The 15,342-nt window shown below is 36.9% G+C and overlaps 1 protein-coding gene across 1 annotated transcript in view; it reads left to right on the top strand.

Annotated features, from left to right (window-relative positions):
• SPATA16 (spermatogenesis associated 16) overlaps positions 1 to 15,342 on the top strand; it is a 236,080-nt gene that overhangs the window by 92,751 nt on the left and 127,987 nt on the right. Inside the window, exon 3 of the mRNA XM_057544841.1 lies at positions 6,459 to 6,548. Coding sequence (XP_057400824.1) covers positions 6,459 to 6,548 — 90 coding nt within the window. The remainder of the gene's footprint in view (positions 1 to 6,458; positions 6,549 to 15,342) is intronic.

Genomic DNA, 15,342 nt, shown 5'->3' with positions numbered 1-15,342 from the left:
AATTAATAATGCAGAGTGTCATACAGGAAACAATAGCTTTAAATAACACAACAGACCAGATATATTTAATTGATATTTATAGGACATTCCACTCAAAAACAACAGATTACACTTTGTTCTCAAGTGCACAAAAAACATTCTCCAGGATAGATCGCATCTTGGGTCTCAAATCAAGCCTCGGTAAACATAAGAAAATTGAAACCCTATCAAGTATCTTTTCCAACCACAACGCTATGAGATTAGAAATCAATTATAGGGGGAAAAAATGTAAAAAAACACATACACATGGAGGCTAAACAATACCTTACAAAATAACCAAGAGATCACTGAAGAAATCAAAGAGGAAATAAAAAAATACCAGAGAAAAATGACAGTGAAAACACGACGATTCAAAACCCATGGGATGCAGCAAAAGCAGTTCTAAGAGGGAAGTTTATAGCAACACAATTCTATCTCAAATAAACAATCTAACCTTACACCTGAAGGAACTAGAAAAAGAAGAACAAACAAAACCCAAAGATAGTAGAAGGAAAGAAATCATAAAGGTTAGAGCAGAAATAAATGAAATAGAAACAAAGAAAACAATAGTAAAGATGAATAAAACTAAAAGCTGGTTCTTTGAGAAGATAAACAAAATTGATAAACCTTTAGCCAGACTCATCAAGAAAAAGAGGGAGAGGACTCAAACCAGTAAAATTAGAAATGAAAAAGGAGAAGTTACAACAGACACCACAGAAATACAAAGCATCCTAAGAAACTACTACAAGCAGCTCTATGCCAATAAAATGGACAACCTGGAAGAAATGGACAAATTCTTAGAAAGGTATAACCTCCCAAGACTGAACCAGGAAGAAACAGAAAATATGAACAGACCAATCACAAGTAATGAAATTGAAACTGTGATTAAAAATCTTCCAACAAACAAAAGTCCAGGACCACATGGCTTCATACGTGAATTCTATCAAACATTTAGATAAGAGCTAACACCCATCCTTCTCAAACTCTTCCAAAAAATTGCAGAGGAAGGAACACTCCCAAACTCATTCTACAAGGCCACCATCACCCTGATACCAAAACCAGACAGGGATACTACAAAAAATGAAAAGTACAGACCAATATCACTGATGAATATAGATGCAAAAATCCTCAACAAAATACTAGCAAACAGAATCCAACAATACATTAATAAGATTATACACCATGATCAAGTTGGATTTATCCCAGGGATGCATGGATTCTTCAATATACACAAATCAATCAATGTACTACACCATATTAACAAATTGAAGGAGAAAAAACATATGATCATCTCAATAGATGCAAAAAAACTTTTGACAAAATTCAACACCCATTTATGATAAAAACTCTCCAGAAAGTGAGCAGAGAGGGAACCTACCTCAACAAAATAAGGGCCATATATGACAAACCCACAGCAAACATCATTCTCAATGGTGAAAAACTGAAAGCATTTCCTATAAGATAAGGAACAAGACAAGGATGTCCACTCTTGCCACTATTATTCAACATAGTTTTGGAATTCCTAGCCATGGCCATCAGAGAAGAAAAAGAAATAAAAGGAATACAAATTGGAAAAGAAGTAAAACTGTCACTGTTTGCTGAGGACATGATACTATACATACAGAATCCTAAAGATGCCACCAGAAAACTACTAGAGTTAATCAATAAATTTGGTAAAGTTGCAGGATACAAAATTAATGCACAGAAATCTCTTGCATTCCTGTACACTAACAATGAAAGATCAGAAAGAGAAATTAAGGAAACAATCCCATTCACCATTGCAACAAAAAGAATAAAATACCTAGGAATAAACCTACCTAAGGAGGTAAAAGACCTGTACTCAGAACACTGTAAGACACTGATGAAAGAAATCAAAGATGACACAAACAGATGCAGAGATATACCATGTTGTGGGATTAGAAGAATCAATATTGTGAAAATGATTATACTACCTAAAGCAATCTACAGATTCAATGCAATCCCTATCAAATTACCAATGGCATTTTTTACAGAACCAGAACAAAAAATCTTAACATTTGTATGGAGACACAAAGGCCCTGAATAGCCAAAGCAATCTTGAAGGAAAAAAACGGAGCTGGAGGAATCAGACTCCCTAACTTCAGACTATACTACAAAGCTACAGTAATCAAGACAATATGGTACTGGCACAAAAGGAGAAATATAGATCAATGGAACAGGATAGAAAGCCCAGAGGTAAATCCATACACCTATGGTCAACTAATCTATAACAAAGCAGGCAAGGATATACGCTGAGAAAAGACAGTCTCTTCAAGAAGTGGTGCTGGCAAAACTGGACAGCTACATGTAAAAGAATGAAATTAGAACACTCCCTAACACCATACACAAAAATAAACTCAAAATGGATGAAAAACCTAAATTTAAGACCGGACACTATAAAACTCTTAGAGGAAAACATAGGAAGAACACTCTTTGACATAAATCACAGCAGGATTTTTTTTGACCCACCTCCCAGAGTAATGGAAATAAAAACAAAAATAAACAAATGGAACCTAATGAAACTTAAAAGCTTTTGCACAGCAAAGGAAACCATAAACAAGACGAAAAGACAATCCTCAGAATGGGAGAAAATATTTGCAAATGAGACAACAGACAAAGGATTAATCTCTAAAATATACAAACAGCTCATGGAGCTCAATATCAAAAAAAACAAACAATTCAATTAAAAAATGCACAGAAGAGCTAAATAGACATTTCACCAAAGAAGACATACAGATGGCCAAGAGGCACATGAAAAGCTGCTCAACATCACTAGTTATTAGAGAAATGCAAATCAAAACTTCAATAAGGTATCACCTCACATCGGTCAGAATGGCCATCATCAAAAAATCTACAAACAATAAATGCTGGAGAGGGTATGGAAAAAAGTGAACCCTCTTGCACTGTTGGTGAGAATGTAAATGGATACAGCCACTATGGAGCACAGTATGGAGGTTCTTTAAAAAACTAAAAATAGAATTACCATATGACCCAGCAATCCCACTACTGGGCATATACCCAGAGAAAACCATAATTCAAAAAGAGTCATGTACCACCATGTCCACTGAAGCACTATTTACAATAGCCAGGACATGGAAGCAACCTAAATGCCCATCAACAGATGAATGGAAAAAGAAGGTGTGGTACATATATACAATGGAATATTACTCAGTCATAAAAAGGAACGAAATTGGGTCACTTGTAGAGACATGGATGGACCTAGAGACTGTCATACAGAATGAAGTCAGAAAGAGAAAAACAAATATCGTATATTAACACATATATGTGGAATCTAGAAAAATGGTACAGATGAACCAGTTTGCAAGGCAGAAATTGAGACACAGATGTAGAGAACAAACGTATGGACATCAAGGGGGGAAAGTGGGCGGGGGGGAGGGGGTGGGATGAACTGGGAGATTGGGATTGACATATATACACTAATATGTATAAAACAGATAACTAATAAGAACCTGCTGTATAAAAAATAAATAAAATAAAATTCAAAAAAAAAGGGTATGTCATTTTAGAAAGCATTGAATAAACCAATAAAAGGATAAAAACTAGGCTTTATGATCAGCACTAGCATTTTCATGCCAAATATCTAACTGGGCAATTATAAGCACATAGTGAATGCTGCAATAATTATAAGGGAGCCAAAAGTAATAAACTGCCAAATATAATATCTCATCTCAAATTTCTAAACTTCCTTTTATAGGTAGACCTCCACCTGTCAGGGTAGACTGGGTCCTGGTCTTTTTGCTCCCTCTTCTGAAGCTGTGATTTACGTGGCTTAGTATAGGGTGGTGTTATGGTTTAAGAGAGCCTAGTCTAGTTTAGCAATAGTGATTTCTAAACCCATGTCCTCTAATGTATTTCTTCAGCACCAAAGAAAGGACTTGTAATTACGAGCAATTTTTTAAAAATCTATTCTTTTTAAATATTACACTGAAACAGTGTTTATCTCATCAACCCTCACAACCCACAGAAATCTCCTCCACCACCAAGGCCACTTTGATCATTCCTCCTCTCCCTCCTCCCTCTATTGTATTAAACCCTTCTCTCACACTCCTCCTGCCCACCACACCCCATCCTTTTCTTCAGCCTAATCCATTTTTATCAAAAGAACACGTCTGGCAAATCGAGACCTTTGGAGAATAGCATAGCAAAACCAAAATACCACATCATGGGCAAAGAGATGTCAAAGACAAGAAATGGTCATTCAGTAAGGATTTTGTCTCATCACATTTTCAGACATTTGCTAAAAATGCATAAGTGAATAAAGATTACAAAGTAAAAGGAAAGAATTAGCTACAATGTGGAAGAAAAAGTTCTGGTCAGAGTTGGAAGACCCAGGCCCCTAGACAGAGCACTGTTCTTTTCACTCTGATCTAATTTTACAAGATTACTTTTACACGGATAAAATACACAAAATGCTTTATAAACATACTTTTTTCTGAATTAATATAAAGTATTAGTAGTAGATATTAATAGTTCAGTATGGATGTGGAATAAACTTATGTAATAGGCTTTAAATTTCCAATATTTTAATCAGAAATCAACAAAGCAAATGGTCTGTGTTCTTGGGAGATTAATGTATTCATTTGTACAAATTACTAGTCATAGAATGCAGTAAAACTTTACTAACTCAGGCCCTGCTAATTCAGAAATCATCATAGAGAAGGAATAAGGTAAAATATGAAGTGCTGTAGCTAGAGATGGGAAACATAATAATAAACGTGAAGCAGCATTGCAACTAACTAGTTTATGATTTCAGAGAGATCCCTTAGCCTCTCTGGATTCTGTTCACTTGTGTTTAAAGTAAGCTGAATTATTCAGTCAATCCACCTCATCGTCATATAATTCTATGATTCTATGTACGTCAGATAGATGCCTCTTTTTTTACTTTATTCTTTCTATAAGCAATGTTTCTGGGAATGGAATTATTCTTGTCTGCATTTTTTTTAGTCTGCAGTTCATGAATAGTCTTAAGGGGTCACATGAATTACCTAAATTTGGGCAACCATGTTTATGTGCATTTTTCTGGACAGAGATCCATAGCTTTCATCCGATTCTCAAAAAGCTCTGTGAACCTCCCCAGAAAAGATTAAGAACCACTTACTTCAATAATGAACTAAGGGGCTTCCCTGGTGGCGCAGTGGTTGAGAATCTGCCTGCCAATGCAGGGGACACGGGCTAGAGCCCTGGTCTGGGAAGATCCCACATGCCGCGGAGCAACTAGGCCCGTGAGCCACAGCTGCTGAGCCTGCGCGTCTGGAGCCTGTGCTCCACAACAAGAGAGGCCACGATAGTGAGAGGCCCGCGCACCGCGATGAAGAGTGGCCCCCACTTGCCGCAACTGGGGAGGGCCCTCGCACAGAAATGAAGACCCAACTCAGCCATAAATAAATAAATAAAATAAAGAACTAATTCCAAGTGATTCTCAGCAACTTGTAAAAACAGGCTCACAAAAAGATTGCTTAATAATCCTGTGTTGGTTCTGTAACATTTGTATGTTACATCAATAACACAACACTCTATTATGATATAAGCTATACCTTAAACCTTAACTAATGGCTGTCTCCTCATTTGGTGATGAATCATGGTCTGTATCTGTCTAGTTCACCTCATTATATCAAATGCCTTGAACAGTGCCTGGTTCTCAGTGAAGCAAGGAAGAGGAATGGCTGCCAGTTTATCTCTAGAGGAAGAGGGCAGCTATGGAGTGATCATCATCTCATCTGAGCTTGAACTGAGACTGCAGAACTCTGAGATAATGAAAAAATCCGCAAGCAAGGATAGATAATCTTATCCAAAAGTCAAGCCTTGTAATTTCAATAAAAGAAAATGGAAACCCAAAGTGAACAAGGGTCTTACCAAAAGTGGCAAGTTCAGGACCAGAGTCCTTAGCCAGTGGTACAGGGCTCCTTCCATTCCACTACATTGTCCAGCTGGGGGAAAACACAGAACCCAATGTGGAGTGCAAACAAACATGTCACCCAAATTCCAGTTCCTTTCTTTTAACTGAAATTCAGCAGCTAACAATCTCCTCCTTCATTATAGGTAGACATACCATAAATATGTCTACCTGTGATCTTTGCCTGATTTATTAATATATAACAAACAAAATAACACCATGTCTTATATGTAATATAAGTTGGATTCAAATTTGTTGCCATTGTTATATCTATAAAAGTTAGCCTGTGTTATAAATAAAATTGCTTTTATCATACAAACTTAATTTTTCAATAATGCTTGTTTATTTGTCTTAAATGACAATTACAGGAAGAAAAATGATCCATTTACTAGTTATCTTTTAAAATATATAGTATGTAAAATTGAATGAATGTTATTTCATTCCTATACACTTCTGGTAATTGACTTTCAAAAGCTTAATAACATTTGCGTTTCTTTTATCTTTTCAGGAGCATTGTTTTAAACCCAGCCTATTTCCGAAATCATCTTCGTCAAGCAACAGTGTTTAGATGTCTGAAGAGATATTCAGAAGCTGCCCGGTATGTTTGTTATAACTTTTGTGAAGACTTATTTAGAGTTAAACTAATTTTATTCTCAGCTTCTGGTAATAGCGTAATAGAACTTTCCATTTCTCACATGGAATATGATTTTACCGGAATTATTGTCTTATAAACGTCAAACCAACAATTATTGACTATCTTTTTCTTTAATTAAAGCCATTCTGTGTTCATAGCTCTTAGTAAAATTCAAACTTTCCAGCCATGAGGTCACTGATAATGATGGGAAAACTTCCAGGGAAGATTAGAAATGAACTTGACCTCTTGCTCTCAAGTACATTCCTGATCCTGGTTGTAAGGACACAATTTTGTGGCTATCTCTTTCTTGAGTTCTGGAAATAAAATCCAACCCACATAAAAAGGATACCAGCAGCCCATTTCTAGAGAAGACGGCATCAGTTATAACACCAAAGGTTGTTAGAGGTGTCCTAAAGTATTGTCTCTTGGACCCACAATATGTTTCATAAAAACCTGGTGAAGAAGCTCCTGATATTCTCATCCCCAGAACCTAGACTTACGGCAAAGAATTGCAAGATTTGTGCAACAGCCTCAATGCTACACTCAGAATTCCTTTGCACCTGTGACAACCAATGCTTTTTATTCCTGAGTCAAGATCATCATATCAGACTCCCCTTCTCTTTGATAAATTCTTTCAAAGAATTTTCTTCATCTCTCAATGTATAGGTACCTATTGTTTCTTACCCATACACTTTACCACCCCAGGAATTTATCAAGAAAGTGTGAGTGGTTTCTATACATACTCCAACCATAACTCCTAGGGAGAAATCCACAGTAATAGGAATGGGGAGCCTAGGTTGCTGGTGGCTACTATCTCTAGAACATTTGCAAATAACTTTCTTGGAAAATGAAGTTTAAGAAATTTAAATAGATAATAGAATGATTCCATAAAATTGATACTATGAGTTTGACATGAATTCCATTTTATAAGATGGTCTTAGGAATTACTTGAACTCAATTAAACGATGGATATGGAAGGCAGAATTAATCTCAACTACTCTCACTTTGCAGTCAAACAACCAATATGCCACAATATCTATTTACCTGTGTGTTAGTGCCCACTTTTAAAAATTGGGTCTCTATCAATCTCATTTTTACATTCTATTTTTCCTTATACTCTTTTCCTGAATGTTTTATCTTACATTACCCACATACAACTTCTTCCTATTTTTTTTTTTATTAGTCCTACTTTTCATTTTGTCTACTGAGTTGTCCCTGTGGCTTACTCTCTCCCCACACACACTATGCGAATGAGAGGGAATTTAAGCGATGACAGTAAGCTTCCATCTATCCCACACTTTGTAAAGGTCACTAGCTACAAATGAAGCTAATAAGCTCAGCATAAACAGATACAGTTATCTGTAAAATAGTTTTCTTTAAGAGGTGGTTCACTAATGTGTCTTCTGACTCTAATCAAAAGATAATAGGAGAAAGCTAGATGCAACTTCAGAACTAGATTGTAACTAGTTAAAACTGCTAGTAGTGTGCTGGGTTAGCTTGTACAGACTCTAGAGAGCCCACTGTTAAATATTCAGGAATATTGGGAGAGCCAGTTGTTAACTGTAGGAGAAATTAGCATTGCTGGGAGAATTTACACTATGGAAACTGGCAAATGCTACAAACCCAGGATTTTGGAGTTTGGGGGAGAGCGAGATACCAGTAGATCATTGACTATAACTTAATTGTATCAGCCTAACTGCTTGAGTTAAAGTGGTGATGAAAATTCTTTATGGTTCCTAAAATAAATGAATAAACAATGAGAACTTGAAAATTAGGAATTTGTCAGTACCTACCATGTAATATTGGCACTAAATATCCATTTACCTTGACATGTATATCCCTGAAGTGCAATAAGTGTTTCTGTGTAATATCATTTGATGACTAACTTGACAATGATCCTTGAGAAAATTCCTGATAATTGTTGGCTATACTGGTGTTGACTTTCCAAAAGAGAAGCAGATACAAGTGTTTTTCACCTTGGTTTCCTTGGCAATTACAATCCTTAATACAGAGTATTAGTCATCCTCTTTTCCCCTCAAGGGAAAGAATACTATGAACGATGAACACGAATATCTTAGTGTCTCTTAGCTATTTGATTTCTAGTGTAAAACACTAAACACAAATCAATGTATTAAGCGTTCATATTTATCAATCAATTGCTTGGATACTTAGGTAGTTTGGTTCAGGTCTCTTACAAGCACATTATATTAAAACTAATTGAAAAAGCCCACATATCAAGGTTATTTCCTCTAAGAAGCCAATCAGTCATGTTTCTGAGATTGAGAAGCACCTACCAAAGAATGCCATTACCATGTAACTTAGGAAGTCTTAAAACCATGATTCCCAGTGAAGTAGATCATCTTCCATCTGGTCCAAGACCATTTACAACCAGTCCCTGGAAACTGGGTTGTCTAAAATTTTCTGAGCCTAACCAGCTCTACCCCGGAAGGAATTCATAGAGAACAGTCCAGAAAAGATTTCCAGGACAGCTTCACAAAATCCCAGATTCTCAACCAGAGAGGCTATAGGAAATGTGATTGAATAGAGGTTATCAGTCAATGGGCGTATTGACTGATTATGACAGGTATTATGACAATGGGCAGATCCTTTTATTTTATTGGTCAATATCTTTTCAGAAACATCATACCAGAAGAAAGAGCCCGAATATATAAATGGTAGGAAGCTGAATAAAAATAAGGATATTTAATTTTGATATAGGCTCTGCAGGGATGCTGGTCACCCTTGAGAAGACACCTGGCACCAGTAAAACTGATGAAATCACATTTTCATACCATAAATCTAAATTGAGATTACTGTAACCCCCACAAGAAACAGCCAACCTGTGAGGCCTTACCTGAAATAGCCAGTAGCCTAGCTCTTTAACATTGCTCTGTTTCCATGCCTATAAAAGTGTACGTGTTGAGGGCTTCCCTGGTGGCGCAGTGGTTAGGAGTCTGCCTGCCAGGGCAGGGGACACGGGTTCGAGCCCTGGTCTGGGAAGATACCCACATGCCGTGGAGCAACTGGGCCTGTGAGCCACAAATACTTAGCCTGCGCGTCTGGAGCTTGTGCTCCGCAACGGGAGGGGCCGCGATAGTGAGAGGCCCACGCACCGCGATGAAGAGTGGCCCCCACTTGCCGCAACTAGAGAAAGCCCTTGCACAGAAATGAAGATCCAACACAGCCATAAATAAATAAATAAATAAATAAATAAATAAATAAATAAAATTTAAAAAAATAAAATAAAGGAATTCCTTGAAAAAAAACAAAAAGTGTACGTGTTGAAATAAAATGTTCTTGCTCAAATCTGTCCCTCCTCCAACACACGCACACGCACACACACACACACACACACACACACACATTTGGCCTACTTTCATAAGAAAGAGCCAGGAAACACTATGCTGAGATGTAAAAAAGCATACAAACAAAAGTCAAAACTATTTTATGAAGGAACTAATAACTTGATAATACGAACAGCACAATGTCTTTCATCTCTGTATGCTGACTAGCACAGGCCTTGGCACAAACCAAGTTCGGGGTTTACAAATTAAACTAGCTGGTTTCTGAGTTTGTGATTACTAACCATTTAGCTGCATCAGTAAGGAGATATTACATGAAATTCTTGGTACAACCCTGGTTGAAAAGTAAATATTAAGAGTATGCACATAGTAGTAAAGTCATGTGATAGGGTCATGCCTCCTACAGTGAAGATTCACGAGGCAAAAAAATAGATGACATTGCACCGAATCTTTATTTAAGACCACTCTGTGTAAGAGGAAGCAAACAGAAGGTAACACTAAGCGAGAAAACACAACAAAGCCTCTTTATCCATCTCTAAGGAAGAATTAGCTGCGTGTTTCTACATACGTGAACTAGACCAGGAGACACTAGAGCAGGAATAACACATTCAAATGCTTACAAAGCCCACGCATATGGTGTGTGAAAAGCTATGGTTATAGGGCTTCCCTGGTGGCGCAGTGGTTAAGAATCCGCCTGCCAATGCAGGGGACACGGGTTCGAGCCCTGGTCTGGGAAGATCCCACATGCCGCGGAGCGGCTAGGCCCGTGAGCCACAACTACTGAGCCTGCACGTCTGGAGCCTGTGCTCCACAACAAGAGAGGCCACGACAGTGAGAGGCCCGCGCACCGCGATGAAGAGTGGCCCCCGCTCGCTGCAACTGGAGAAAGCCCTCGCACAGAAACGAAGACCCAACACAGCCAAAAATAAGTAAATAAATAAATAAATAAATTTATTAAAAAAAAAAATAGCATCTGATCAGGCAGTGCTCTCCAGAGAAAGCGACCCAACAGAAGATGCCCATGTACGTGTGTATAAATATGTGCGCGTGTGTGTATATGTTTAAAAAAAAAGCTATGGTTATAGAATGATTTATTCTCATAAATATGTTCTTCTTGTGTGTATGATTATTACTCTACTGTCCTTGAATATTCTATGACTATTTTCTTCTTATTAACATAATCAAAATTTTAATTTGGAAGTTTAACAATTTATACTAATTTCTTTCTCATATTTTAAAAGCCATTTTTTTTGTTTTTAACATTTCATCATTTTTAAGATCCATTCCCCAATTCTTGGAGAGTGAGCAAATTTGCCTGTGTGATCAAATGTATTTTTAACTGTTTATAGCATTTACAACAACTTGTATTTAATGAGGAGATTTTAATAGCATTCTACTTTATCTCCTGAAGCTAGAAAAAGCCAAGATAGGGAAAATGAACAGTGAGCAACACAGCACAATCTGGGCTGTGGATCCCACAGAGGGGAGACTGAAGAACAGAGAGAAACCGTAGGCCGCAGAACCCTGGAGCCCTGGCTCCTTCGAATCCATCTGTAGGATGAATACAAATTTTTTAAAGAGTTAAAATAAGCTGTCTTAGTAAATAAGCATATTTATAAATTTAACAAATTGGTCATTTGACAAACTCGTCATCTGATGAATTGATTGGGAGCCCACAGAAGGCTGTGGGCCACAGCATCAGATTTGAAGCCGGGAAGTCAAGTCCTCTCTCCAGCTCTAAAGGAATACTGGAGTTGAATTCCTCAACAGTAAAGGCTGAGCTTCCTCCTACCAGCATGAGGATTCCTTCCCACATCAAAGTTGGTGCAAGGCCAGTTGGGGGAAGATTTTAGTCTAAAAACAGCAGTCCACTGTTAGAAAAAGGTGTTACCTTACAGAGTTCAACAGCTTTAGTTTACTATCTACAACAAATCTGTTCTGCTCTATATTTTGAAATAATATTATTTAGTGCCGTGTAATGTATGTAATATTGTGAGAAATAGAGTAAATAATACAATATGTAGCATAAAATTTTTTTAATCTTTGCCCTGCTTAAAGTACTGCACTAAAGACACACTGGATTTCGGAGCTATTGTATATTACATGTGCTTTTCAGGATTAAAAAAACAAATTGGTGAGATGCCACCAAGTTGTATCTGTCTGCTTGTTAATACACTAAGAATTTTCTCCCTCCTAGCTATTTCTCAGCTTTGCCTCTCTCACTCTTGACCTCTGACAGTGCCTTTCAGTTCACTCCTATTTTATCATTTTGGCTACCTGCCATTCCCATCCTCCTTCTCTGCACTTGCCTTTTTTCTTGTTTCATGACACTTACCTTTTCTGAAAAAAAGAAAAGTCCCTTCTTTGTGAGTATCCCCTTGCTTCTGGTCATTAATAAGCCATTCTCCAAGCATCTCATTCATTCTGTAAGACTTTGACTTTCCTTGGTAATTGCCATTGTTTTAACTAATTAGTGGTTACATTTGTTTTTGCTTTATCTTATTTTTGATACTCTGAGACAAATTAGAATATTTGAATTTTCAGGAAATCTGCTCTATGGATGAATGTACAATGAAAATCTCAAACAATAAATTCCTTAAAACACAGATTCTTTTAGAAATGATTTGTCAGCTATGGCTAAGGTGTGACACATTAGAGTATCAATGTTTGAATGAGAATTAGTTTAAACACTTAAGGTCTGGGCTCTGCATGGGTATCAGGATGTTCTAGGGATGTTTCTTTGCCAGGTAGTATGTTACTGTTAAGCCAAATCAAAACATGATATTTCAAGATGCATGAATTCATAGTTACCCTCACTGACAAGCCAAAGAGTAGAGGTTAGTAGAGGTGGGAGTAGGTAAGTTTCCTGAGACCCAGCAGGGGATTTGGGGATTTGATTTTGTTGTTGTTTTCTTATGTAAGTTGGTCCTACTGGAAATTGAAAATAATGCATATATAAATCACAATCTGTCAAAAGAAAAGGGTGACCCCAAAATAAACTGAAGAGTTTGTTTAGAAATCTGGTAACATAAAGCAGTGGTGTTGCTGTAGATAAGCAGTCACTCAGGGGTAGTAGTACAGTAGCAACAAGGAAGAAATTGTGTCAGCTTTTTTGGTGTCATGGAACTCTATGATTTTAAATGAGATTATTAGGTATCTTGCAAGGGAGGAGAATATACTGACAGGCAGACTCAAGACAAGTGATTCTGAAGAGATGATAGTAGTGTTGGGAGGTTATTTTAACAGTTCTGATTCAATTGGAAGTGTAAAATCCATTCATTCACCATGCAAGATGCTAAAAATACATCACAGGGTTTTTTGGTTAAAGTAAGTTCTCATTTATGCCCACAAATAGATTAAATGAAGACTATAGGCTAATTTTTATTCTTAAATTGGCCGTCTGCCTGAAGGGCTTTCTTTCTTTTTCCTGAAGGCAGTTCACCACTGCGAGAACAGCTTTAGTGTGGTCTGGCATTAGTCAGTCATACATAACACACAGTTAGGCATGATCATTCCACCACTAAATTGACTTTCCTTTTCCCTACATATGACAAAGCTGCATGAACCCTAAGCACTGTGAAAATGTTGCTTCCTTATGTACGATTTCTAAAACTGACATTAATATAGAGATATTTAGTCATTTCACATGACAGGTTAAATATAAGACTACAGCACACCCAATTTTTATATGTGTAAGGTGTAGTGTTTGTGATTTCAAGGAAAAAAGTGAACACTAAAATATACTACAGCTTCAAGTTTCTAGCCATCTATTAGGTATTAAGGATTTAACATTGCAGATTTATAAATGTCTAATTTTATAATAAAAACGCTAAATGTAAGGCTATAATGACATCAGGTGGCTTAAAAAGTTAATTCTGTTGCCTTAAGAAAAGTTTTGAACATGATCTAAATTATAAGTAAATTACTGCAAGGACACATAATCTTACATAAATATAGAAAAAAATTTTACGTCAGGCTGTTAACAACAACATCTGAAAATCCATTAGAGAAAAAAAACATTGATTGAGTTTGTGAATTCTCCATCTTGCTGATGTTTATCACGGTATTTTTGTCCCTTTTCTCTTTTGAATGGTATGCTATGCATTTGCATTACCTTTAAACATTTCTAAAATAATTTACAAATGCACACTTGGACTGTGTGCACTTTCTGCAAATATTGGTCTAGAAAACATGTAGCAGAGTACAGAGAAAGATTTCTCTTTTTTGCTATAGATCCAACCTTGCATCTTTTAAAAAGTGGGTGGGGCAATGAAGATAATGTAAGAGAGAATGCAGAAAAGCCCTAGGGTGTCACGTTTAAAATATGAAGAAATAAAGATCTCTTCCCTCCTTTCTTCCCTTCAATCAGACATCCACCTGATTCCATATTTTCTATAATAACAGAATGTAGAAAACCAATTAAACATTCAAAAGTTTAATCCAAAGGAGCTACAGTTTAACTCAGAGTTTTGTGCTGTTTTCTAATATCTAAGTGTTGCCAAGTGAATCAGAGTTTAGTCTGTAAATGTTAAAATTATGATAAATCGATCAAAAGCTCCATGTTTTTAATCTGTAAATTGGAGATAATAATAGCATCTGGGCTTCCCTGGTGGCGCAGTGGTTGAGAATCTGCCTGCCAATGCAGGGGACACGGGTTCGAGCCCTGGTCTGGGAAGATCCCACATGCCGCGGAGCAACTGGGCCCGTGAGCCACAACTACTGAGCCTGCGCGTCTGGGGCCTGTGCTCCGCAACAAGAGAGGCTGCGATAGTGAGAGGCCCGCGCACTGCGATGAAGAGTGGCCCCCGCTTGCCACAACAAGAGAAAGCCCTCGCACAGAAACGAAGACCCAACACAGCCAAAAATAAATAAGTAAATAAATAAATAAATAAATAAATAAATAAATAAAATTAAAAAAAAATAAAATGCGCTTTATTTTAAAAAAAAAAAATAATAATAATAGCATCTGTGTCACAGAGGTTATTATGAGGATAAATGAGACAATTTATATTGTGCACTTAGCACAGTACTTGGCACATCATAAACTCTCAATAAAAAATGAGCTATTATCATTGTTTCTGTTGTTGTTAACAATTAGAGCTCTTTGAAGATAGCTGAAGCTACCTCAAGAGACAATGAGTTTCTCAATATTGAAACCAGAATTTGTTGAGCAGTCCTTTAGCTGAAGTACTGCATTACGAGAGACGAGCTTGCACCCCAAGACTATTTGATCCCATCTCACTCTGAATCAGCACATCTGTGTTTTTGGAAAGACCACTGTTAACAAGGGGTTGAAGGACAAGATTCTCGCTGCTTTAAGGAGTTAAAAGAGGCAAGATTGTGACTTTAAAAAATTTTTGTGTATGAATATATTATGAATTTTAGCATCCTGTTTCAGTCTGAGTGATATTCCAATTATTCTTTAAGGGAGTTACAATGTGGAGGTCTCTGGGGTT

Source organism: Balaenoptera acutorostrata, chromosome 4 (genome assembly GCF_949987535.1).
Source record: "Balaenoptera acutorostrata chromosome 4, mBalAcu1.1, whole genome shotgun sequence".
NCBI lineage: Eukaryota > Metazoa > Chordata > Mammalia > Artiodactyla > Balaenopteridae > Balaenoptera > Balaenoptera acutorostrata.
The sequence above is the reverse complement of the archived record's forward strand: the minus strand, read 5'-3'. Positions and strand labels throughout refer to the sequence as shown.